Source organism: Pantherophis guttatus, chromosome 4, assembly GCF_059756535.1.
Source record: "Pantherophis guttatus breed Tessera chromosome 4, ASM5975653v1, whole genome shotgun sequence".
In the NCBI taxonomy this organism is placed as follows: Eukaryota; Metazoa; Chordata; class Lepidosauria; order Squamata; family Colubridae; genus Pantherophis; species Pantherophis guttatus.
Genome location: NC_142066.1, coordinates 4,032,261 through 4,059,538, shown reverse-complemented (window position 1 = coordinate 4,059,538; position 27,278 = coordinate 4,032,261). Strand labels below are relative to the sequence as shown.

Here is a 27,278-nt window from a genome sequence, read left to right as displayed (position 1 = left end):
CTATATATATATATATATATATATATATATATTTAAATATATATATATTTAAAAGCCAGCTCTCTGCCGCCCCCTGGAGGTCGCCGCGGTCCGAAAGCGCGACGACACGTGATTTCTGGGAAGGATGAAAAAGCCACGGAGAAATGGAATCGGGCGGGGCCGAGGGGGCGGACCGGAGCGAGAACAGGCGGGGCTAGGCGCCAGCTGGCACCCCGGGAAGCGCTGCCTTTTTTTTTTTAATTATTATTATTATTATTTTTTAAACCGGTCTGGAGCATCGGCAGGGAGGAAGAAGGGAAGGAGAAAGAGAAGGAAAGAAGAGAGCAAGAGAAGCGCGGCCAGGTAGGACTTTTTTCCGCTTTTTGTTTTGTTTTTTTTAAAAAAAGTTTATTTACTTTTGATGCAAACTGCACGATCGAGCGATCGATTGACTTCTGGACCTGCTCGCAAACGGGCACGATCGGTTTGCCGTTCTTTAATTGTTATGCCGACGGGAAGGACTTATTTTTAATTTTTTAAAAAAAAATTATTTATTTATTTATTTATTTTTGCAAAGGGGCATCATTTAATTTTTGGTTTTTTTTAAAAAAAAAAACTCTGCAAATATTGCACCGGCCGGCCGATCTCTCTCTCTGTCTGTCTATGGTTGTTGTTGTTTATTATTGTTGTTATTATTGGGGGAGAAAAGCATCATACCCATAACCATTTCATGTATTCATAATTATGGTTACACTTGTATCTGTTATCAAATGCATGCTTGACGAGCAATAAATAAGGAAGGAAGGAAGGAAGGAGGGAGGGAGGGAGGAGAGAGGAAGGAAGGAAGGAAGGAAGGAAGGAAAGGATGGAGGGAGGGAGGGAGGGAAGAGATGGAAGAAAGAAAGAAAGAAGGAAGGAAGGAAGGAAGGAAGGAAGGAAGGAAGGAGAAGGAAGAAAGAAGGACGGAAGGAAGGAGGGAGGGAGGAGAGAGGAAGGAAGGAAGGAAGGAAAGAAAGGAGGGAGGGAGGGAGGGAAGAGATGGAAGAAAGAAAGAAGGAAGGAAGGAAGGAAGGAAAGAAAGAGAAGGAAGAAAGAAGGACGGAAGGAAGAAGGGAGGGAGGGAGGAAGGAAGGAAGGAGAAGGAAGAAAGGAAAGAAGGAAGGAAGGAGAAGGAAGGAAGGAAGGAAGAAGGAAGGAAGGAAGGACAGAAGGAAGAAGGGAGGGAGGGAGGAAAGAGAAAGAAAGAGAAGGAAGAAAGAAAGAAAGAGAAAGAAAGGAGGGAGAGAGGAAGGAAGGAAGGGAAGGAAGAAAGAAGGACGGAAGGACGGAAGGAAGAAATGAGGGAGAGAGGAAGGAAGGAAAGAAAGAGAAGGAAGAAAAAGAAGGAAGGACGGAAGGAAGAAGGGAGGGAGGGAGGAAGGAAAGAAAGAAGGAAGAAAGAAAGAAGGAAGGAAGAAGGGAGGGAGGGAGGAAGGAAAGAGAAGGAAGGAAGAAAGAAAGAAAAAGAAAGAAAGGGAAGGAAGGAAGAAGGGAGGGATGGAGGAAGGAAGGAAAGAGACGGAAGAAAGAAGGACAGAAGGAAGAAGGGAGGGAGGGAGGAAGGAAGGAGAAGGAAGAAAGGAAAGAAGGAAGGAAGGAGAAGGAAGTAAGAAAGGACAGAAGGAAGAAGGGAGGGAGGAAGGAAAAAGAAAGGAAGACAAGGAAGAAAGAGAGAAAGAAAGGAGGGAGGAAGGAAGGGAAGGAAGAAAGAAAAAGAAGGAAGGAAGGAAGAAGGGAGGGAGGGAGGAAGGAAAGAAAGAGAAGGAAGGAAGGAAGAAGGGAGGGAGGAAGGAAAGATAAGGAAGGAAGGAAGGAAGAAAGAAAGAAAGAAAGAAAGAAAGAAAGAAAGAAAGAACGAACCCAGGCGCTGCTGCTAAAAAGGCATTACATTAAGGGATCGAATGTCTCTTGCGACTTTCCTTTTGTTTTTTAATGATGATAAAATTATTTTTATTAAATTCGATTAAAATAAAATAAAAATTAAATTTTAAAGCATATGCACCGAAGACAAATTCCTTGTGTGTCCAGTCACCCTTGGCCAATAAAAAAAATTCTATTCTATTCTATTCTATTCTATATGAAATGAAATAATTTTTTATTAAATTTTATTAAATAAAATAAAATTAATTAATTAAATGAAATTAAATAAATTTAATAAATGTGGCTAGGGTTTTTTGGGGGGTGGGTGGGAGATTTTCCCTGAAAGATGAGGCACGAGCGGGCAAAACATCTTCCCAGGTTGGTTGGGGATGATGGGGCGGGCTGTGATGCCAATAGTTCAGAGGTATTATTATTGTTGTTGTTGTTTGAAAAAAGTTGTTTATTTTTATTTCTTATACACAGATTGTAAATGTACATTCTCTTATTCATAATTGATCTAATTGAGAGGGTAGAAGAGCAGCCCCGAATGTAATTAAGAGGTCTTATTTTTATGCTTTCGTTAGAAAAAATATGTATATTTATTGTTCTTGTAGTAGTTGTGTTTAGTTGTAATTGTAGTTTGGAGGTGTTATTATTTTTATTATTATTTATTATCATCATCATCATCATCATCATCTCTTATTCATTGAATATGAAACTCAGTCAGCTGAACATTTAAAAATGTATCCCATCGTACATTTTTAAGTTTTTTAAAGTTTTAAAATTTTTTAAAATTTAAAAATTTAAAAATTTTAAATTTGTCTTATGAATTTGGGGTGTTTTAAATTTCGTTTTCCGGGCCAATTATTTAATTGTATTTTAATGGGTTTTTTTTAACATTTGTATTATATGTATTTTATTTGGCTGTTCACCACCCTGAGTCCTTCGGGAGTAGGGCGGTATACAAATTCAATAAATAATAATAATAATAATAATAATAATAATAAGAAGAAGAGGAAGAGGAAGAGGAAGAGGAAGAGGAAGAAGAAGAAGAAGAAGAAGAAGAAGAAGAAGAAGAAGAAGAAGAAGAAGAAGAAGAAGAAGAAGAAGAAGAAGAAGAAGAAGAAGAAGAAGAAGAAGAAGAAGAAGATATTTGGTTGATACCTAAGATGCTGGCAGCAACCCCTATCAACCATCAGCGCCAGTCAATGATATTTTTGTGATATTATTAGTATTACTATTATTAAAGGTAAAGGTTCCCCTCGCACATACGTGCTAGTCGTTCCCGACTCTAGGGGGCAGTGTTCATCTCAATTTCAAAGCCGAAGAGCCAGCGCTGTCCGAAGACGTCTCCGTGGTCATGTGGCCGGCATGACTCAACGCCAAAGCCGCACGGAACGCTATTACCTTCCCACCAAAGGCGGTCCCTATTTTTCTACTTGCATTTTTTATGTGCTTTTGAACTGCTAGGTTGGCAGAATTACTATTACTATTATTATTACTATTATTACTATTATTATTTATTTAATCTTTGGTGAGATTCACAGCCTTTGAGGCTGGTTAATAGCACAGCAGCTCAAGTCCTAACCAAGGACCTAGGAACTGTTAAGGTATCGTCAGAGGATGTAAGACTTATTATTATTATTATTATTATTATTATTATTATTATTATTATTATTATTATTATTATTATTATTACTGATCATCGGCCGGCCGGCCAGGTGTTCAGACTGGGTTTTGCATTCCTGTTTAACTATCGAGTCCTTATCAAGGACCTGGGATAGGCAGATCTGGGATGTTTGACGGTAGTAAAGATATCGTCGTCGTAACATGGGTGATGGAATTAATAATCTAGCTGAAAGACATTACAGAAGATATCATATGGATTACAAATTTAAAGTCATTTGAGGATTTTGTTTAGATATGGAAATATTTTTTAGTGGTGTGGCATGGGTAGAAGAACAAAGATATCAAAATATTATGTATGGTAGACCTGTAGGAAAATGGGTGGAGATAGGTTAGGTTACTGATTGTTTAGTTTACTAAAAGGGATGTTAGGTTCAGATATTAATATACGTAAAAGACTTGAATTAAGAGATATATGTATGGGGGTGGAGGAAATGGGTAGATTAAGAGTTGAATAAATGTCAAATTAGGATTTATTATATAGTTTTATAGCTGAAGGTTGCTTTGAAATGTATAGTATCAGGGGGGATATAATAACAATGTTAGAAAGAAATGGTTAGCATGTGGGGGGTGGTGTAAAAGGATGGTAAAGTATTATTTAAGTTGATATCAATGATTTTATTTTGAAGAAGCCATGGGGGGAGGGGAGGGGGAGGGGGGGAGGGAGGAGGGGGGGAATAAAAGGGGGAAAAATTTGTATTTGAAAAACTTTTTCAATAAAAAAAAAAAAAGATATCGTCGTCGTAGGACGGAAGCTGTTCCGAGTACAGCCGCCGTCTGCAATTGACTCTTGGCGAATTTGTCAATGCCGGTGGTGTTTAGTAGCTTTTTGGGGTTGCGCCCAAGGAGCCTTATGACGATTGGTGCTCTCCTTGCTTGCCCTTGCCACTGTCGTTCTATTTCTATTTGCTGGTCTTTGGATTTGATTATCTTCTCTCGTTCTTTCTCTTCTCTTCTGCTTTATTTTTACTCTTCTTGTTGATTTAATCTTCAATTCAATTCACACTTTGGGACTCATAAATACTTATCAGCCTAACCAAGGACCTAAGAGCTACTGTATTAAAGTAGCGTCTGAATATATAGGCAATTCCGAAATATTATAAAGTCAGAACGATTATTCCTAGTTAAGATTCAATCTTCAATTTGATTGACAGTCTGGAACTGGTTAAAATTTAACAGTTCAAGGCCTAGCAAAGAAACCTTAGAACTATTAAGCATCTGAGTATATGGGCAGGTCTGAGTAAGGTTGTTTTTTGCAAAGTCAGTTGTAATAAGTTCAAAATGTCAATGTATCTTCATCTTCTTCTTCTTCTTCTTCTTCTTCTTCTTCTTCTTCTTCTTCTTCTCCTCCTCCTCCTCCTCCTCCTCCTCCTCCTCCTCCTCCTCCTCCTCCTCCTTCTCCTTCTCCTTCCTCTACCTCTACCTCTTCTCCTTCTTCTTCTTCTCCTTCTCCTCCTCCTTCTCCTCCTTTTCCTTCTATGATGATGATGATGATGATGATGATTTCTAAGTTGCTTTCCCAGTTTAGGTCAAGAGACTGGTTGGGAGGGAGAGGTGTCCAAGTTAAAGCAGACTTTTGCAGAACAGCGAAAATCCATTGAGTTTCTTTCATTCATTCATTCATTCATTCATCTTGATTTCCACGGAAGACATTTTATTGACTTGACTTAACAGTAGCTGATTTCTACAGCCACAATATTCTTTGTGGTATTTTTATTTTTATTTTTATTTTTATTTTTATATTTATATTTATATTTATATTTATATTTATTATTATTATTATTATTATTATTATTATTATTATTATTATTATTATTATTATTATTATTATTATTATTATTATTTATTAGATTTCTATACTGCCCTACTCCCGAAGGACTCAGGGCGGTGCACAGCCAAACAATAAAAACACATACAATACAAAATTTAAAAAATAGAATAAAATCAAATTAAATAATTTTGGCCCCGACAAATTTAAAACCCCAAACTTTTAAAACCAATTTAAAATTGAATATATAAATACTAAAAAATATTTAAAATTTTAAAAATCTTTTATAAAGATTATATTATTATTATTATTATTATTATTATTCTCTTTTATTTATTAAAAATGAAACTCAAGTCAACTGGACATTTAAAAATGTGTCACAAATACTGGTGCTAATGGTTGATACGGATTGCTGCCAGCGTCCTAGGGATCAACCAAATACCTTTTTAAGATGTACGATGTTCCAAGTAGCACAGTTTTTTGCAGTTCCGCTGGTGTTATTGCAGGAAGCTGCAATTTCTTGAAGTGTTTTGTGAAATAATTCTTCTTCTTCTCCTTCTCCTTCTCCTTCCTCTACCTCTTCCCCTCTCCCCTTCCCCTTCTTTTTTCCTTCTCCTTCCCCTTCTCCTCCTCCTTCTCCTTCTCTTCTTCCTCCTCCTCCTTCTTCTTCTTCTTCTTATTTATTCAATTTATATCCCGCCCTTCTCCTAGTGGACTCAGGGCGGTGGCACAGCCAGAACTAAAACACATATCAATACAAAATTTAAAAGTATTAAAAGAATTGTATAACTGTGGCCCCAAAATTTAAAACATTGAAAACTCAAACACATTTGACGATTTAAAAAGCTAAAAAAGACTAAAAAAGGCTTTTCTTCTTCTTATTATTATTATTTAACGTCTCTCTCTCTCTCTCTTTCTCTCTTTCTCGTTTATTTATTTATTTGAAGTCTTTTTTGCTCTCTTTGTACAGCCCACTCAGGAGATGCTTCTATCATATCTCTGATTTTCTGAGGTTACTGGAAGTTCAACAAAGAAACCTCTTTGTGTGGGTAGTGTGTTTTTTCACCGAAACTTCCTTGATGTCTTTTTTTTGCTAGTCCTTGTCTGCTTGAAGTTATTTCCAAATCTGGATTGTTGTTGTTGTTTTTTTTTAAAGAATGAGCTTTCCATCTGCTCTTCTCTCAGGTTTTCATTTCATTTCGTTTCGTTTTTAAATTTCTACGTCCGTCTCGCCTGGGTGAACGGTTTGCAACAGCCGAATCCTAACCGTCTCAAAGGCACGGATAAAAAGGACAGCATAAAAATTAAAAAAAAAAAAAAAACAAGATGGCAAACAAGTTTAAAACTTAAAAGAAAAGTTTTAAGTTTGTTTGTTTGTTTGTTTGCTTGCTTGTTTATTTATTTATTTATTTATTTATTCAATTTATATCCCGCCCTTCTCCTAGTGGACTCAGGGCGGTGCACAGCCAGAACTAAAATACATATCAATACAAAATTTAAAAGTATTAAAAGAATTATTTATTTATTTATTTATTTATTTATTTATTTATTTCTTTATTTCTTTATTTATTTATTTATTTATTTATTTATTTATTTATTTATTATTAAATTTCTATACCGCCCTTCTCCCTGAGGACTCAGGGCGGTGTACAACCAAAATTAAAAAACATGCAGTACAAATATTAAAAAAAACAATTAAAAGATATATAAATTTGGCCCAATTAAAACTCACTACCAATTAAAACATTTAAAAATTTCTTCTTAAGCCAGCCCGGCTTGCTTGAAAAAATGGGTTTTAAGGGCACGACGGAAGGCACTGAGGTCTTGGATTCTCCTTATATAACTGTGGCCCAAAAATTTAAAACAATTGAAAACTAAAACCCATTTGACAATTTAAAAAGCTGAAAAAAGACTAAAAAGACTTAAAAAGGGGGGGGGGTGTTTCACGCCAGCCCTGCTTGATGGAAAAGAAAAGTTTTTAGGGCACGGCGAAAAACCCGGAGATCCGATATCCTTCGTATCTCCGGGGGCAAATCGTTCCAGAGGGCAGGAGCTACCACAGAGAAGGCCCTCCCCATGGGGGTCGCCAGCCGACATTGCCTGGCTGACGGCACCCTGAGGAGTCCCTCTCTGTGGGAGCATACTGGTCGGTGGGAGGCTATCGGCGGCAGAAGGCGGTCCCGCTAATAATAATAATAATAATAATAATAATAATAATAATAATAATAATAATAATAATAATAATAATAAGACTCGAGCTGCTGAGCTATTAACCAGCCTCAAAGGCTGTGAATCTCACTAAAGATTAACCAATTATTATTATTATTATTATTATTATTATTATTATTATTATTATTATTATTATTATTATTATTATTATTATTATTTTATTTCTATACCGCCCTTCTCCCGAAGGACTCAGCCTATTTAAAAACAGAATAGACATCAATTTAAAATAATTTAAAAGTATTAAATAAATTTGGCTTAATTTAAAACCCCAAAAGTTTAAAACAGTTTAAAATACCCAGGTCCCATGCCATTCAAGTTCATTCATGTGGGGAGAAAAACAGAACGAATAGCGGTCTGTCCTTCTGCTAAAGCAGCGGTCACTAATCGGGGGTCCGTACACCACTGGCGGTCCGTGAGAAAATTTTGGTGGTCCGCAGAACAATTATTTGCATTTTTTTATATTGCACTAAATCAGGGGTCCTCAAACTACAGCCCCTGGGCCGGATACGTGCAATGAACGCTTGTGTTGCTACAGAGAGTCTCCCCCTTCGGGGTCTTCTTGTGTGGGTCGGAGCGGGGCAGAAATTCTAACTCGGGGTCTGCTTCGGCCTTCTGGTGTGGGGCTTTGGCTGAAGGATGGCGGGAAGAGCCTGAGGGCCTTGTTCCAGTGGGACTGCATCACGGCCTGGAACTGGCTGACCATCTCAGCCCGCTAAGCCTCCAGGCGCCAGCGCCTGGCTTTGCATTCCCAGAGGTCTTCCCTCTGCTTGGAAAGTCTATGCTCCTAGTCCTCAGTGAGGTACTTCTGCTGAGCCTCCTTCTCAGTCAGATCCAATTTGAACTGAGCCAACTCTTTCTCACGGTGGCTGCTTAGCTCCAACAACTGCTTCCTCTTGGGGCCCTAAGGAGCCCCGAGGCGAGGAAGGGCTGGGAGGGGAGGGGCGAGTAGAGGCCGGCAAGGAGCCCCTTGACATGAGTGACATCGAGTTGGCCATGCCCACCCAGTCACATGACCACCTAACCACGCCTACCCAGCCGGTCATTAGGCAGATCTATAGTCGTGGTCCGCGGGATTTAAAATTATGAATTTAGTGGTCCCGGAGGTCCGAAAGGTTGGGGACCCCTGGACTAGATGGTATTAATCCAAATGGTAGGCAATTGAAGATGGCTTCCAATAAAGGAGAATATTTGTAGTGCAGGGTTAGAACGGGAGACGGACGGACCTTGGTGCTCTCTGAGCTTGGTGGTTTTCTCGCAGACGTTTCGTGACCCAACTAGGGAACGTCATCAGTGCTAGAAGGGAGTGGGGTTTGCGGAGAGGAGGAGGAGGAGGAAAAAGAGGGGGAGAAGGGAGATGAGGGGGAGACGGGGGAAAAAGACTGTGGGGTCCTTGGTTCCCTCTGAGCTTGGTGTTTTTCTCACAGACATTTCATGACCCAACTAGGTAACGTCATCAATGCTAGTCATCGCTAATTTGTTATTTTATTTTATTTTATTTCGAATTTATGTACCACACCTTCTCCCGAGGGACTCAGGGCGGTGTACAGCCAGATAAAAAACATACAATACAAACATTAAAAACAATTAAAAAGATAAATATTAATTTGGCCCCAATTTAAAATAACAAACCAATTAAAAATATTTAAAAAATATATATTAAGCCAGCCCGGCTTGCTGAAAAAAGAAAGTTTGAAGGGCACGGCGGAAGATACGTCTTTGGTTTGGCGAGAAATCGGCAAATAATTACGGATGGGCCTCGACTTACGACCAGAATTGAGAGTAGAATTTCCATTGTGAAGCAAGATCAGTCTTATAACCTCTTTTGTCACTGTTCTTTGAGCGAATCGCTGTGGTTGTTAAGTGAATCGCGCGGTCGCTAAGCGAATCCGGCTTCCCCCATTGACTTTGTTTGTTGGAAGCCAGCTGGAAAGGCCGTAAATGGCGATCATGTGACTCTGGGATGCCGCAACCACTGTTGGTTGCCAAGCAGCCTAATTTTGATCATGTGACCGTGGGGGTGGTGTAACGGTCATAAGGGCCGAGGACCAATGGTCAATCCCTTTTTTCCCCCAGTGTTGTACCTTCGAACGGTTGCTAAACGAATGGTCGTAAGTCGAGGATTACCTGTACCATGGTCTGGGTAGAGCTTCATAAGCCAACTGCATTTGAACCCAGGACCGGTTTGCAACCTCAAAGCTGCCCAAAGTCACTTTGGAACGAGACGGGGCGGCAAATTAAATAAATTAAAAATTAAAGGAAAATCACACGGCAGGGATAACAATAAATAAAAGCAAATAAGAAAATAAAATAACATAAGAAAATAAAATAAAATAAAATAAAATAAGAAAATAGAGTAAAATAAGAAAATAAATTAAAAAAAGAAAAGAAAAGAAGAAAATAAAATAAAATAAGAAAGAGAAAAATAAGAAACTAAATTAAAAAAGAAAAGAAAAAAAGAACATAAAATAAGAAAATAGAGTAAAATAAGAAAATAAATTAAAAAAATAAAATAAATAAAATAAAATAAAATAAGAAAATAAAATAAATAAAATAAAATAAGAAAAAAAGAAAAAAAGAAAAAAAAATAAGAAAAAAAATAAGAAAATAGAGTAAAATAAGAAAATAAATTAAAAAAATAAAATAAATAAAATAAAATAAAATAAGAAAATAAAATAATAAAACAGTAAAATAAGAAAACAAAAAAATAAAATAAGAAAATAAAATAAATAAAATAAAATAAGAAAAAATAATAAAATAAAATAAAAATATAAAAAAAGAAAAAAGAAAAGAAAATAAGAAAAGAAAATAAGAAAAGAAAATAGAGTGAAATAAAATAAATTTAAAAAATAAAATAAATTAAATTAAATAAATAAATAAAATAAAATAAAATAAAATAATAAAATAAAATAAAATAAAATAATAAAATAAAATAAAAAAATAAAATAAATAAAATAAAATAAAATAAAATATAAAATAAAATAAAATAAAATAAAATAATAAGAAAATAAGAAAAGAAAAGAAAAGAAGAAAAGAAGATAAGAAAATAGAGTAAAATAAGAAAATAAATTTAAAAAATAAAATAAATAAAATAAAATAAAATAAGAAAAGAAAGAAATTGCTGAAGTATCAAGCCCTCTCACATCATTTTTTTCCCATCTCGTCGTAAGTTTGAAGGGTCACTAGACGAACGGTTGCACGTTGAGGACTAGCTGCATTATCTTTTTATTATTATTATTATTATTATTTTTCGGCTCTTCCTCATAGATGGCGACCTCCAAGCGAGGGAAGCGATCCACTCGGAAACTCCGAGACTGGACGGTGGAGCAGGTGGAGAGCGGGAAGTACCCAGGTTTGGTTTGGCATGACCCTCCGGCCAAAACCATGTTCCGTATCCCGTGGAAACACGCCGGAAAGCAGGAATTCCGACAGGAAGAAGACGCTGGTTTTTTCAAGGTGATGAGTTGGTAGAGTCGGGTGCGCAAATGGGACGTTGGGAATTGTCGAAAGCGGTCGTGGTTACGACAAAACGTGATTGCGGCATAAACAGCGGGATAAATAAATAAGCCCGCCTTGTGCTGCAGCAACCCAAAATAGCCAATAACTTTGGGCCAATCACCAGGGGGACGGGGAGTTCTAGTCCCGCCTTAGGCAAGAAAGCCTGCTGGGTGACTTTGGGCCAATCACTAGGAGACTGGGAATTCTAGTCCCGCCTTAGGCATGAAAGCCAGCTGGGTGACTTTGGGCCAATCACCAGGAGACTGGGAATTCTAGTTCTGCCTTAGGCATAAAAGCCAGCTGGGAGACTTTGGGCCAATCACTAGGAGACTGGGAATTCTAGTCCCGTTTTAGGCATGAAAGCCAGCTGGGTGACTTTGGGCCAATCACTAGGAGACTGGGAATTCTAGTCCTGTCTTAGGCATGAAAGCCTGCTGGGTGACTTTGGGCCAATCACTAGGAGACTGGGAATTCTAGTCCCGCTTTAGGCAAGAAAGCCTGCTGGGTGACTTTGGGCCAATCACTAGGAGACTGGGAATTCTAGTCCCGCCTTAGGCATGAAAGCCGGCTGGGAGACTTTGGGCCAATCACTAGGAGACTGGGAATTCTAGTCCTGCTTTAGGCAAGAAAGCCGGCTGGGTGACTTTGGGCCAATCACCAGGAGACTGGGAATTCTAGTCCCGCCTTAGGCATGAAAGCCGGCTGGGAGACTTTGGGCCAATCACTAGGAGACTGGGAATTCTAGTTCTGCCTTAGGCATAAAAGCCGGCTGGGAGACTTTGGGCCAATCACTAGGAGACTGGGAATTCTAGTCCCGTCTTAGGCATGAAAGCCAGCTGGGTGACTTTGGGCCAATCACTAGGAGACTGGGAATTCTAGTTCTGCCTTAGGCATAAAAGCCGGCTGGGAGACTTTGGGCCAATCACTAGGAGATTGGGAATTCTAGTCCCACTTTAGGCATGAAAGCCGGTTGGGAGACTTTGGGCCAATCACTAGGAGATGGTGAGTTAAGCCTGCTGGGTGACTTTGGGCCAATCACCAGGAGATGGGGAATTCTAGTACCGCTTTAGGCATGAAAGCTGGCTGGGTGAATTTGGGCCAGTCACCAAGAGACTGGGAATTCTAGTCCTGCCTTAGGCATGACCATTCGAAGTTACGACGGATCTCCACAGGGTACCCAGTTCCCAAGTTTCAACAGCTGCCTCCCCCCCCCGGTCATGTGACCACACTGGGTATTAGCAACAGTGCCTAGAGGTGGAGTTCTCGCCTCACAATCAGGAGGCCGTGAGTTCAATTCTAGGTAGAGGCAGATATTTCTGTCTCTGGGCACGATGAGAATATATCTGCTGAACAAAACTCCGCATTGGCGACAGGAAAAGCATCCGGCCAGTAAAACACTCAGCTCCATTCAGTTGCCCAGACTCCATCCAGCAAGAGATTATGGGTTTATTAAAAGATGATGATACACGTAAGTAATTTCTTTCTTTCTTTCTTTCTTTCTTTCTTTCTTTCTTTCTTTCTTTCTTTCTTTCTTTCTTTCTTTCTTTCTTTCTTTCTTTCTTTCTTTCTTTCTTTCTTTCTTTCTTTCTTTCTTTCTTTCTTTCTTTCTTTCTTTCTTTCTTTCTTTCTTTCTTTCTTTCTTAGGCCTGGGCTATCTATAAAGGAAAATACAAACCTGGAGAACACAACCCGGCGACTTGGAAGACGCGCATCCGCTGCGCTTTGACCAAAAGTCCCGAGTTCGAGGAAATGCCGTCCCTTTCCCGGTCGGATGTGACGGAGCCTTACAAAGTATACCGCTTGGTGCCGGTTGCGGAGCAGCCGACGGGTAAGGAAACGCGCCGGATTCTCTCTCTCTCTCTCTGCAGAACCTTCTTCCTGTGTCTTGCGGAGCTACGCGGGACTCCAATTCCCATCAGCCCCAGCCAGCGTGAGCCTGAGGGCAGTGTCTTTGGGGTCATCAGGCCGGCCCAGGAACATGGGGGTGGGGGGCAGCTGGGAGAACCCGGATGTTTTCCACCGATCGATCTCCTCTGTAGGAATTGCAGAATTTGGAACATTTATTCATTCCATCCGGTATCTCACTGGCCCCCATCGATCTTTGTTATTTTTCGATTTGCATCCACCTTCCAAGTAGGCCACGCCAGGAAAGAAAGCAGCAGGAAGGAAGATTTGAACCCGGGTTTCTGAACCCCGGCCCAGATATTCTGAATTTCTGCATCTCGGCTCGGTTCAACCTTGGCGCGAGGTGTCAGGAGCTGCATTCGACCCGTAGCAGCCATTTTTGAGGGCACGGATTTAAAGCCGTGTTTTTCAAGCTTTAAGCAGCTTTAAGATGGGTGGGCTTCAGCTCCCAGAATTCCCCAGCCAGCAGTGCTTCAAGATGGGTGGGCTTCAATTCCCAGAATTCCTCAGACAGTATGCTTTAAGATAGGAAGAATCTTTCCCAGAATTCCCCAGCCACCTTGCTTTAAGAGTTGAGGACTTCAACTCCCAGAATTCCCTACCCAGTAGTGCTTCAAGATGGGTGGGCTTCAATTCCCAGAATTCCCTAGCCAGCATGTTTCAAAAGGAGTGGACTTCAACTCCCAGAATTCCCCAGCCAGCTTGCTTCAAGATAGATGGGCTTCAATTCCCAGAATTCCCCTGCCACGTTGCTTTAAGAGGTGAGGACTTCGACTCCCAGAATTCCCCCAACACCTTGCTTTAAGAGGTGAGGACTTCAACTCCCAGAATTCCCCACCCAGCATCCTTTAAGATGGATGGGCTTCAATTCCCAGAAATCTTCATCCAGCGTTCTTTAAGATGGGTGGACTTCAACTCCCAGAATTCCCCAAACTGTATGCTTTAAGTTAGGAAGACTTTAGTTCCCAGAATTCCCCAGACACCTTGCTTTAAGAGTTGTGGACTTCAACTCCCAGAATTCCCCAGACACCTTGCTTTAAGAGCTGTGAACCTCAATTCCCAGAATTCCCCAGACATCTTGCTTTAAGAGGTGAGGACTTTGACTCCCAGAATTCCCCCAACACCTTGCTTTAAGAGGTGAGGACTTCAACTCCCAGAATTCCCCCAACACCTTGCTTTAAGAGGTGAGGACTTCAACTCCCAGAATTCCCCAGCCACCTTGCTTTAAGAGGTGTGAACTTCATCTCCCAGAATTCCCCACCCAGCGTGCTTTAAGATGGTGGACTTCAACTCCCAGAATTTCCCCAGCCCGCATGCTTCAAGATGGGTGGACTTCAACTCCCAGAATTCCCCCAACACCTTGCTTTAAGAGGTGAGGACTTCAACTCCCAGAATTCCCCACCCAGCAGTGCTTCAAGATGGATGGGCTTCAATTCCCAGAAATCTTCATCCAGGTGCTTTAAGATGGGTGGACTTCAACTCCCAGAATTCCCCAGACCGTATGCTTTTAGATCGGAAGACTAGTTCCCAGAATTCCCCAGCCACCTTGTTTTAAGAGGTGAGAACTTCAACTCCCAGAATTCCTCAGACAGTATGCTTTTAAAAAAGGAAGACTTTAGTTCCCAGAATTCCCCAGCCACCTTGCTTTAAGAGCTGTGAACTTCAACTCCCAGAATTCTCCAGGCAGCATGCTTTAAAATGGGCGGACTTCATTTCCCAGAATCCTCTACCCTGCATGCTTTAAGAGGGATGGACTTCCGCTGGCTGGGGGAATTCTGGGAGTTGAAGTCCTCACCTCTTAAAGCAGCCGAGATTGTGACACACAGCCCCAGCCTTCTCGTAATCCTTAACGATCTTTTTTCTGACCTGGCCTACCTTGCAGGGCTGTCGGGGGGGAAAAAAACCAGGATGATGGCCTAAAAATTGTGTTTTAAGATCCCGTCCTCTCTTTCTTCCAAGGCAAGAAGGCCAAAACACCGAAAACCAACCAGGGGAGAATGGAGGATGCCAGCAGCTCCGAGGCGGAGGCGGCGAGTCCCAGGGAGGAGATCCAGCCGCCGGCCGATTCCCTGTCGCTGTTGCAAAGGGTAAGGGGCGAAGATTAGGCTGGTTGGGATCCCGGGTGAGGGGTGGGAGGCCTGGCCTGGATCGGGTCAAGATAGAGGAGGGGACTCTCGGTGTCCCCACGCCTGGCTCAGTGCGACGGAGAAAGGACATCCCGGACTGGGAACAGATCTACCCCTAGGCTAGGATTTCTTAACCGTGGCCGCGTTAAGACTATACGTAGACTTCAAATCCAGTGGCTGGGAGATTCTGGGAGCTGAAATCCTCGCGCGTCTTAAAGCAGCCCAGGGTGAGAACTACTGACACAATCTTATCTGGAGATGACTTGCCTTTGCTTTGTTTGAAGTTCTCCTCTATCCCTTCTCCTCCACTACCTCCTCCTCCTTTTCTTGCTTCTCCTTCACCTCCTCTTTCTCCTTCTCGTTCGTCCCGTTTCCCTTTCTCTTTCCCTTCTCCTCCTCCTCTCCCTCTTTCTCCTCCTCTACCTCCTCCTTCTCCTTTTCTTTCGTCTCGTTCTCCTTCTCCTCCTAATCTTTCCCTTTTTCTTCCTCTTCTTTTTCTTCCTTGTCCTTGTCTTTCTTCTCCTCTTACTCCTTATTCGCTCCCTACCTCTTTCCCCTTTCCTCCTCCCCATCTTTCTCCTCCTTTTCCTTCTCCTCCTTCTCCTTTTCTTTCTTCTCCTTCTCTTTTTCTTTCTCCTCCACTTCCTTTTCCTCCTTGACCTTTTCTTTCTTCTCTTTCTCCTTGTTCTCCCCATTTCCCTTTCTCTTTTCTTTCTTCTCCTCCTCTTCCTCCTCCTCCTCCTCCTCCCCCTCCTTTTCTTTCATCTTGTTCTTCTTTTTTTCTTTTTCCTCCTCTTCCTCCTTGGCCTTTTCTTTCTTCTCCTTCATCTACTCTTTCTCCTTTTCATTCGCCCTGTTTCACTTTTTCTTTCCCTTCTCCTCCTCCCTCTCCTCCTCCTCCTCCTCCTTTTCTTTCTTCTCGTTCTCCTCCTCCTAATCTTTCCCTTTTTCTTCAGCTTCTTTTTCTTCCTTGTCCTTGTCTTTCTTCTCCTCTTACTTCTTCTTATTCACTCCCTACCTCTTTCCCCTTTCCTCCTCTCCATCTTTCTCCTCCTCCTCCTTCTTCTCCATCTTCTCTTTTCCTTTCTCCTCTTTCTTTTCCTCCTTGGCCTTTTCTTTCTTCTCCTTCGTCTCCTCTTCCTCCCTCTTTTCCACAAACCCAACTCCCTTCTAGCACTGATGATGTTACCTAGTTGGGAAATGTAACGTCTGCCAGAAAACCGCCAAGCTCAGAGAGCATCAAGGACCCCGCAGCCCTTTTCTTCCTCCTCCTCCTCCTTCCTCCTTCTCGTTCTTCTCTTCCTCTTCCTTGTCTTCCTTTTTAATAGAGATTGGACCACCATTTGTCTGAAATTGCATAGAGTTTCCTGCCTGAGCAGGGGGTTGGACTAGAAGACCTCCAAGGTCCCTTTTGACTCTGTTCTCCTCTTCCTCCTCCTCCTCCTCCTCCTCCTCCTCCTCCTCCTCCTCCTCCTCCTCCTCTTCTTCTTCTTCTTCCTCCTCTTCTTCCTCTTCCTCTTCCTCCTTCTCCTCTTCTTCTTTTTCTTCTTTTTCTTCTTCCTCTTCCTTTTCCTCTTCCTCCTCCTCTTCTTCCTCCTCCTCCTCCTCTTCTTTTCTTTTTCTTCTTCCTCTTCCTCCTCCTCCTCCTTCTTCTTCCTCTTCCTCTTCTTCTTCCTCCTCTCTTCTTCTTCTTCTTTCTCCTCCTTCTCCTCTTCTTCCTCTTCCTCTTCCTCTTCCTTCTCCTCTTCTTTTTCTTCTTCCTCTTCCTCCTCCTCCTCCTCCTTCTTCTTCCTCCTCCTCCTCTTCCTCTTCCTCTTCTTCTTCCTCTTCCTCCTCTTCTTCTTTTTCTTCTTCCTCTTCCTCCTCCTCCTCCTCTTTTTCTTTTTCTTCTTCCTCTTCCTCTTCCTCTTCCTCCTCCTCCTCTTCTTCTTTTTCTTCTTCCTCTTCCTCTTCCTCCTCCTCCTCCTCCTCCTCCTCCTCCTCCTCTTTTGGCCTGACTGCTAATGAAAGCAAAGGATGAAGGAGTTGTGTCAAGGATCCGGCCGGGGCCTTTTGGCCAACAGACCACCCACTCTTCTCTCTTGGTCTCGCAGGAAGAGCCCCCCGCCCCAGAAGCCATGATGAGCCATGCGACCAATGTTTTCAACCCGTCCAACTACCAGAACGGGCAAGTCAGTCCTCAGGCCGCTGAACCAGGTAGGGGAATGAATACACACGGCCCCGTAAATTGACTACCCCCTCCTGATGCAAGGGCTCAGAGAGTGCAGCGAAGGCGTGATCAGTGCAAACCGAGCAGGCCACGCACGAGGAGAGGGCCTCACCAGGCACACCTGGGGAATGAGACTTAAGGAGACCCCATGGGGAAGGTTCTGCCCCAGCTACGGACCCCAAAGAACGCAGTACACACAAAGTCTGTACAAACGTTTAGTTTACTAGGCTTACTAGAGTCCCTTGGGAGTTGGGCGGCATAGAAGTGCGACAAAATAAATAAATACTAAATTAAATCGGTCTATTTCAAAGAAAGGCTGTTAGTTAACTTTCTTAACAGCCTACAAGACTCCAAAGAATAAATAATCATAATCTTACTAGGATTGGCAGAAAGCCCAGAAGCAATTTGCAGGTAACTGATAAGAGAACTAAGATCAAGACACGAAGGAGAGTGAACGAAGTTGTTCCCTGTAAATTGCTTCAGTTGGCGTTCCTCCTTAAATAGGCTAAGGGAGTGGCCAATTAGCCCCAAGCCTTACTCTCGAGGAGACCTCCTCTTGAGGAGCCACTCCTGCCTTTTGGCAGCTCTGTGTGCTCGTGCATCGAGAAGAGACTCCTCTTTTTCCTCTTCACCCATGGAAGCTTCTGGAGGTTCTGAAGGCCCTGGCTGAATCCCCGCCTCTGGCACCACATATTCTCCAGCCTCCTCATTGTCCGACTCGAGTGCCAGCTGCCCAGGCTGCTGGCGCAGTACCACACCAGCCTTCTCGCTGTCAGAATCAGCTACTAGCTGCACAGGCCGCTGACAGGACACAACAGAGAAGAGCATTTGTCGGGAACAAACACTGAGTTCCTGAAGTGTTGTGTACCGGACGTTTGAACTTACCAAGAGTCCTTGCATTCCTTGCTGGCGTTCTGGACTAATTATCTGGATCTTTTGTTCCCCGAACTCCTTGCTTGGCTCTTGTTTTGCCAAATAATATTTGGGATTTATTGCCGTGCAGCCTGGGTGCAGACAGCCGCTGGGCTGGATGAATTGTAGCCAGAGGCTGCTTGAGGTTTGTGTGGGGGGTTTGTTCTCACTCTGCTCTGGGGCTTGCCAGAAACGTGGGAGTGTTTGGGGAGCTCTGGAGCAATAAAGGGGCGGTTTGAACTGCCAGCTTCTATGTGTTATCTCAGTGCCATGCCCTGGGTCGTCACAGAGACGTTGTACAGGTAATCCTCCATTTACGACCACAATTGAGCCCAACATTTCTGTTGCTAAGTGAAATAGTTGTTCAATTAATTTCACCCCTTTCTGGCCATGGTTGTTCAGTGAATCACTGTGGTTGTTAAGTTAGTCACATGGTTGGTAAGTGAATCTGGCTTCTCCACGGACGTTGCTTGTCAGAAGGTCGCAGATCACGTGACACCACCTCCCACCCCCGGGACACTGCGACAGTCATAAATACGAGTCAGTTGACAAGCGTCTGAATTTTGTTCACGTGACCACGGGGGATGTTGCGACGGTCGTAACTGTGAAAAACGGCCATAAGTCGCTTTTTCAGTGCTGTCGTAACTTTGAATGGTCACTAAATGAGCTGTTGTAAACCGAGGACTTTCCATACAGGACATTGACTGAGAAATCGTCTGTGCGGGAGAACAAAATTCAAAGCGGTTCTGAGGTCAAGTAGTCTCTGACTTACGCCCGGTTGCTTATAGCTAATCCTCGACTTACAACCATTCATTTAGTGACCGTTCAAAGTTACGATGGCATTGAAAAAAGCAACTTATGACCGTTTTCACACTTACGAAAGCATCCTCGCGGTCGCGCGATCAAAATTCAGACGCTTGGCAACTGACTCATACTTATGACAGTTGTGGTATCCTGGGGATCACGGGATCCCCTTTTGCGACCTTCTGACCAGCCAAGTCAATAGTGAAGCCTGATTCACTTAACAACCATGTTACTAACTGAACAGCTGCAGTGATTCACTTAGCCACAGTGGCGAGAAATGTCGTAAAATGAGGCAAAGCAAAACTCCCTTAGACAAATGTCTTACTTAGCAATGGAAATTTTGCACTCAATTGTGGTCGTAAATCGAGGACTACCTATACCTGTGGTTGGGGGCGGGGGAAGCTGCATTGTCTGCTTAGAAATCAACGTTGAATGGCCTCATTGAAGTTACCCGGAGTAGATCCCTGCCGGAAATCGATTCTAGCCGAATAGATCACTTCTAGTAGATAATTGACGCTCATGAATCAGTGAGACGTCTCGTAGCCCAGGAGAAAAATGACATTTACACCCAAATTATGTGAAGTAATTTGGTCACGAGAAAGGGTAGATCATTTGGCCTTACCGTTCCTTGTTTGTTTGATCCCTACAGCGCCGGAAGTGAACCTGATTACTTTCAGCTTGAGGACAGATCCCAACCCTGTGGTGAGGACTGCTACCGAACCAACAGGTGAGATCCCAGAGCTGGGAGGATCTTCTGGTGAAGCACGATTTCCAGACCCTGGTCATTTTTAAGACGTGTGGACTTCAACTCCCAGAATTCCCCAGCCAGCAAAGCATTTACCAGAATATATTACGTCGAGCGCATTCCCACTATCTATTAAGAAAATTATCCTATCTGAAAATGTGGCTCAACTACCTTCATTGCATTTTCGGATAGGACATGTGGCTAAACTTCCGTATTTTTCGGACTATAAGACGCACTTTTTTGTCTCCTGAAAGGAGGTGAAAATGTCTGTGCATCTTATAGACCGAATATTGCCGAAGCCCCGCCCACCTGCCAGCCATTTTTTTGCCTCTGCATGGTGCATTTTGGGGCCTTTTTTTTTTTTTTGGCTCATTTTCGGGGCTTTTTTCAGCCCGTTTTTGAGGCTTTTTTTGGCCTGTTTTTGGGAAGCATTTTTTTGGGGGGAAAGCCTCAAAAATGGGCTGAAAAAAGCCGAAAAATGGGCCGAAAAAAGCCGAAAAATGGGCTGAAAAAAAGCCTCAAAAACGGGCCAAAAAAGCCTTGAAAACAGGCTGAGAAAAGCCTCGAAATGGGCAGAAAAAAGCCTTGAAAATGGGCCGAAAAAAGGCGAGAAAAGGGCCGAAAAAAGGGCTGAAAATGGGGCCCGCGGAGGCCAAAACCTGTTTTGTTGTTGTTGATTTCCTCTTTTAAAGTTAGGTGCGTCTTACAGTCAGGTGCGTCTTATAGTCTGAAAAATACACTACCTTCATTGCATTTTCGGATAGGATAATTTTCTTACTAGATAGTGGGAATGCGGTCGACGTAATATATCTTGATTTCAGCAAAGTGAAAAAAAAGAGCTGACTGGGGGGAAAATTCTGGGAGTTGAAGTCCACGCATCTTAAAGTGAGCAAGGTTGAGAAACCTTGCCCTGAAAAAACTCTAGGAGACAAGGATTATGGGTGTACAATGAGTCTGTTTTTTGATAACATCATGGAGTTTGTGGTCCCTTTGAGGAAGGGTCGGAAGGAGAGATCATAACCACCCAGCAGATCTGATATTCCCTGATTTCCCGTAGTGTTGTCCTTCGAGCAGTGGTGGAATTCAGCCGGTTCGGGACGGCTGAATTTAACGGTAGTTAAATTGCTGGCTGGCCTCGCCCCTCTCCTCCCTTCCCCTTCTAGGAATCCCCACGCACCCCATCGTTGTCTTCTCCATTTGGCAACTTGTGGTGGGGCTCCTGGATGCCACAATCCTTGTGCTAACGGATAATCCTCGATTTACAACCCCAATGACATAAGGATGGAAATTCTGTTCCCCATTGTGGTCTCTTGTGACATCTTTTTACCAATTTCTAGTAAAAAAAAACCCCACCCCATTGATTAACATGACCACGTGTTTCACTTAAAGACTGCAGTGTCTCGATTTATGACTGCTCTTAAAAGTAGTTGTAAAATCGAGTCCGGTCATATGATGACACGACATATAACCGCAATGACTTATGATGGACATTGCAGTCCCAACTGTGGTAATTTGCGACTTTATTTTTAACATGTTTTCAACCAAAACAAAACCCCCGCCATTGGTTAAGCTGGATTCACACTTACGACCCTATGATTCACTTAACAACTGCAACGACTCAACTTATGACCCCTGTAAAAAAATGGTTGTAAAATCTGGTCGTGTGACGACTCGACTTAACTACCACAATGACGGACGATGAAAATTCCAGTCCGCATTATGGTCGTAAGTCGAGGACCACCCGGATCAGATCAAGGAAAAAAATCAGAATTATCAATTCAGTGAATATTGAATTTAATATCGGTTTGTTTTTCAGAGGATTTTTCTCTTTGCATGTCCATCGCCTACGCGGGCGAACCGATCTGCGAATACTTGTTACCGGAAGGCGAATTTCTCATTACGTCGGTCCCAGCTCCGCTGAAAGACGCGGTCAATTGTATGAAACGTTTCGTTTTGCCGGCCCCAGTGAACATGGCCAATGCGCCGGTGATCATTCAGCGTCTGCTCAAGGAGTTGGAAAAAGGCATCATGGTGGCCAGTAACCACGAAGGGATCTTCATTCAATGCCGGGGCAAAGTATGCGTCTCGTGGTCGGGATTTTTGGTCCCCGAGGGCCAAGTCAAACTGGAGAATAACACTCACCAGCAGCTGTTCAAATCCCGGGAGTTTCGGTCAGGTGAGAACGAGGCAAAGTGAACAAAACAGCCCGTCAGTCCTGCACATGCGCACATGTGTCCCGCATGTGCCCCATCCATTACGCATCCCAAAAATCAGCTGGTCGGCGGGAGCCACACATGCGCAGTGCAGCTGAGCTGGGCAACGGCTCACGTGCCTGCAGAGAGGGCTCTGTGGCACGTGTGCCATAGGTTTGCCATCACAGAGCTAGTCCTTGACTTATAACCATCCACTTAGCCAACATTCGAAATTAACGAAATTGATTCAGACAGTACGCTCTTCACTAAGCGCTTATTGAACACAAAGAAAAAAGCAAAAAAAAAAAAAAATCAGATGCAGTCCTGTGGCGACTTAACTTAACGATCACAATCGTGGAAATTCAGGCCCTATCATTGCGGTCGTAAATCGAGGACTGTCCGTATCAGATTAAGGAAGAGGGGTGTCGTTCGTTGAATTGCTATCGCTGAACTTTCTGTCTCGGATTCACAGCTCTGGAGCAATACCAACGGGGCCTGGCTCCACTCCCGGATTCCCGGGTCATTCTCTACATCGGAGGTAAACTGGAAAGAAACGGACATATGGACTGCAACCCCATCGTCATTCAGGTGAGTAAAGGGGGAAATTGTTGTGGTCCGCCAGCGGCCAGCAGAGCTGGCAGCAGATTTGGACAGTGAGGAGGTTGGGGAGGAACATGGGACAGTCCTGGAGTCTGGGGAAGGCTCTGATGAGGGCTCTGCGTCGGAGGCAGAAATGCCGTATGCCAGTTATCAGCTGCCTTCGGAGTGAGACATCAGTGAGGCAGATGAACAGCTGGAGCCTGTTCCCAGTGTGCGCAGAGTTTCCAGACGAAGGGAACAGTTTAAAGAACAAGGGTCGACTAGGGAGTAAGGCCACAGGTGGACGATGAATGGCCCCTCCCAGAGGGAATAAAAGAGGAGCGACAGGGGAGTGGAGTTTGCAGGAGACAATTAGTTCGGTTCGTGGCTCCTTGCCAAGTGTTGAAGATATCGGCCTGGCAGCTCTCCAAACCAGATAAGGTCTGTGACTATAAATTCTCCCTTGAAAGACTTTGCTGGATGTGAATGAGAGGAATTCACAGTAACTTAATAAAAAGGGATTTTTTTGTCGGGACAAGGAGTCTGCTTCACGCTCTGGGGAAGCTTAGGTCAGAACAAAAATATTTTGCCAAAAAACAAACTAAATTGGACCAAAAAAACCACATTGGTCTATTTTTGTTTTGATTTTGTAAAAAAATAAAAATAAAAAATTGGAGCGTGTATTTTAACTTTCTGAATAAAAATAAGATTTTTTGCTAATACACATGCACACACACATACAGACATGTGTGGTCCTCGACTTAAGACCATGTGTTGAGCGAGAAAGTTTCAACGGCACTGAAATAAGGAACGTGGCCATTTTTCACACTTCCAGCCTCCCTGTCTGAATCAAAATTCAGACACTCCTCCGCTGACTCGTATTGATGACGGTCGCAGTGTCCCCCTGAATCCCCGTTTGCAACAGTCGGGACAAGCAACATCGATCGACGGGGGTAACCAGATCCAGTTTAACGACTGTGTTTTTCTAACTTGACAGCCGGAGGAAATTCACTTCACAACTCTGGCAAAAACGGTCGTAAAACGGGACAAAAAACCCCCCTCACTTTACAACTATCTTGCCTAGCCGCAGAGATGTTGGGGCTCCATTGTGGTCTGAAGTCGAGGACTACCTGTATTGCACGTTGGCGTTGATGCGCCATGGACAGGGGGGTGGGGTTGTGTGATGTCGGAGCTGAGTGATGTTCGTTTTGATTGGTCGGTGGCCAGAGAAAACAACTCTGGAGTTTTTCGAACTCAAGATTGGAGTCTATGGTCCACAGAGGGAAACTCAAGAATTTTACGGACAGGGATTCCGAAACCAATGCCTGGTGGGTGGACAGGGCTGTGGAACATGGGAGCAAAAGACTTCCAAGGTTGTTGTGCTCTCTGGATCGCTTCTGGATTCCTGTATTCTGTATTTGGGGCCTGGATGAAGGGACATCCTCGATTTGGTTGTATTTCGGCCACCTTTTAGCTTACGAGAAGATGGGAAGTGGATGATGGTACTGCGTGGCTCCGATATCCCTTGGGTGGCATTGGGAAAGCGTAGAAAAGCATCCTGGGTTAATAGAAAGCTATTATGGGATGGGAACGGAGAACAATAATCCTGGATAATCATGGAGAAACCAGATTCGTGTAGTGGTTTAGGTGTGCTGGTCTATAAACCAGGAGACGGTGAGTTCTAGTTTTGCCTCAAGCATGAAACCCGGCTGGGTGACTTTGAGCAAATCACCAGGAGATGGTGAGTTCTAGTCCCACTATTGGCATGAAAGCCAGCTGGATGACCTTGAGCCAGTCATTACAACGAGACTGTAAGTTCTAGTCCCTCCTTAGGTATGAAAGCCGGGTGGGTGACTTAGGACCACTCACCAGGAGACGGGGAGTTCTAGTCCCTCCTAACGCATGAAAGCCAAGTGAATTCTAGTCCCACCTAAGGCATGAAAGCCGGCAGGTGACTTAGGGTCAATCACCAGGAGACGGGGAGTTCTAGTCCCTCCTAACGCACGAAAGCCAGGTGGGAGACTTTGAGCCAATCACCCGGAGATTGGGAGTTCTAGTCCCTTCTAATGCATGAAAGCCGGCTGGGTGACTTAGGGCCAATCACCCGGAGACTGGGAGTTCTAGTCCCTCCTAATGCATGAAAGCCAGGTGGATGACTTTGATCCAATCACCAGGAGACTGGGAGTTCTAGTCCCACTTTAGGCATGAGAGCTGGCTGGGTGACTCAGGGCCAATCACCAGGAAACTGGGAGTTCTAGTCCCACTTTAGGCATGAGAGCTGGCTGGGTGACTCAGGGCTAATCACCAGGAGACGGTGAGTTCTAGTCCCAGCTAAGGCATGAAAGCTGGCTGGGTGACTTAGGGCCAATCACCAGAAGATGGGGAGTTCTAGTCCCTCCTAACGCATGAAAGCCAGGTGGATGACTTTGATCCAAACACCAGGAGACTGGGAGTTCTAGTCCCACTTTAGGCATGAGAGCTGGCTGGGTGACTCAGGGCCAATCACCAGGAGACTGGGAGTTCTAGTCCCACTTTAGGCATGAGAGCTGGCTGGGTGACTCAGGGCCAATCACCAGGAGACTGTCAGTTCTAGTCCCACCTAAGGCATGAAAGCCGGCTGAGTGACTTAGGGCCAATCACTAGAAGATTGGGAGTTCTAGTCCCATTTTAGCCATGAAAGCCAAATGGGTGACGGTGGGCCAGTCCCTCTCTCTGTCAGCCCAACCACCTCACAGTGTTGTTGTAGGGAAAATAAGACGAGTATTTACTAAATTCACTACCTCGAATTATTTGTAAAAACAATCAAGGCAGGGTACAAATCAGTCAATAAATAAAAATGTCGCCGACGAGAACAAACCAGGTTAAATCCAATAACTCCAACCGTTTCTTCGGTGTCTCCCCAAAAGTTTAACGAACCCTCCTTTTTTTTCTCCTTTCTATCTGCAATCCATCCAGATGGAACAGACTTTTGCTATCCGGCTGCGTTCCTCCGGCTGCTCGCTGTAGTAGAGATCCTCGTTTCCTACCCCAGCGTGGTTTCCCTGGCCACCTTATCTGCAGAAACCACATCCTGAGAACACAAAGCTTTTGATTCCTGCTTTCTCCTGAGAAGAAACCAACATTGGTTTGGAGGCCAAATTTGGACGGGCTTGGAAGTGCTGCTTACTGGTGGCGTCCAAAGGAAAACACTAAAAAACGGCCAAAAAAAAAAAAGCGAATTTTGGTATCATCTCTTTATGTTTTGGAGATGAGGAGACGAACGTCCTTCCGTAGCCCGACCGTCCTGCCGAATTCTGCATTTCCTGGCTGAGATACGGTGGAAAAAAAATGTCTTTTCTGCCATCTTCTGCAAAATTTATCTGTTGCTTCTTCCCCTTCCTGTATTGTCACTTTATACTGTTTGCACTTTACCTGACTCTAAAAGAAACCTAATCTGACAGACTTTTTACTGTGTTCTGAATTAATAAAACGTTAGTGAAAGTCGTGTTATAATCTGGTGTCTGATGGATGAATCTTCAAAACGGGGGTTATTTTGCGACTGAATTTACAGGTAGTTTTTCAGATTTACAGATTAACAGAGTTGGAATGGACCTTGTAAATCATCTAGTCCCGTGATAGCGAACCTATGGCACGCGTGCCACAGCTGGCATGTGAGCCGTCGCCCAGCTCAGTTATAATGCGCATGCGGTGCCCGCCCGCCGGCTGATTATCGGGATGCGCAGGGGGTGGGGTGCATGTGGGAGACGTGTGTACATGCGTAGGGGGTGGGGGGTCACACTTGCATGCGCGGGGGGTGGGGGTTATGCGCACATGCACGGGAGCTGGGGGAGTGCGGCGGTGTGTGGCGCCTCCCTGTGGCCCATTTTTGGTCCCAGGAGGCTGCAGGGAGGCCTACTAGGCCCAAAACAGGGCATGGGGGGGGGGGGTACGGCGCGACCCACCACGGCCAGTTTTTGGTCCCAGGGGGCTGCAGGGAGGCCTACTAGGCCCAAAACAGGGCCCTGGGGGGCAGCGCGACCCACGGCCAATTTTTGGTCCCAGGAGGCTGCAGGGAGGCCTACTAGGCCCAAAACGGGGCCTGGGGGGGCAGCACGACCCCCCACGGCCAGTGTTTGATCCCAGAAGACTGCAGAGAGGCCTACTAGGCCCAAAATGGGGCATGGGGGGGTTTAGCGCTACCCCTCCATGGCCAGTTTTTGGTCCCAGGAGGCTGCAGGGAGGCCTACTAGGCCCAAAACGGGGCCTGGGGGGGCAGCACGACCCCTCATGGCCAGTTTTTGGTCCCAGGAGACTGCAGGGAGGCCTACTAGGCCCAAAATGGGGCACGGGAGGGGTTTAGCGCTACCCCTCCACGGCCAGTTTTTGGTCCCAGGAGGCTGCAGGGAGGCCTACTGGGCCCAAAATGGGGCACGAGGGGGTGCAGCGCTACCCCCCACAGCCAGTTTTTGGTCCTAGGAGGCTGCAGGGAGGCCTACTAGGCCCAAAATGGGGCGCAGGGTGGGTCGTGCACGCGTGCATGTTCTGTCGTGCCTCCCCGCGGCTGCTTTCAGCACACGCCGACAAAAACGTTACCCATCACTGATCTAGTCCAACCCGCCGCCCAAGCAAGAGACCCCCACACCATTTCTGACAAATGGCAGTCCAATCTCTTTTTGAAAGCCTCCAGGGATGAACTTCCAAAGTTGTGTTCTTGACTTACGACCGCCATTGAGCCCCAAAATTTCTGTGGTTAAGGGAGACATTCGTTCAG

The 27,278-nt window shown here is 44.2% G+C and overlaps 1 protein-coding gene across 1 annotated transcript; it reads left to right on the top strand.

Annotated features, from left to right (window-relative positions):
• Window positions 1–151: 151 nt before the first annotated feature.
• On the top strand, window positions 152–26,020 carry IRF9 (interferon regulatory factor 9). The gene is made up of 9 exons (XM_060684788.2): window positions 152–342; window positions 10,826–11,014; window positions 12,701–12,884; window positions 14,921–15,048; window positions 17,181–17,283; window positions 19,662–19,739; window positions 21,574–21,933; window positions 22,422–22,537; window positions 25,484–26,020. The coding sequence occupies exons 2-9, from the start codon at window positions 10,826–10,828 to the stop codon at window positions 25,532–25,534; spliced, it is 1,209 nt and encodes a 402-aa protein (XP_060540771.2). The 5' UTR covers window positions 152–342; the 3' UTR covers window positions 25,535–26,020.
• The last annotated feature ends 1,258 nt before the right edge of the window (window positions 26,021–27,278 follow it).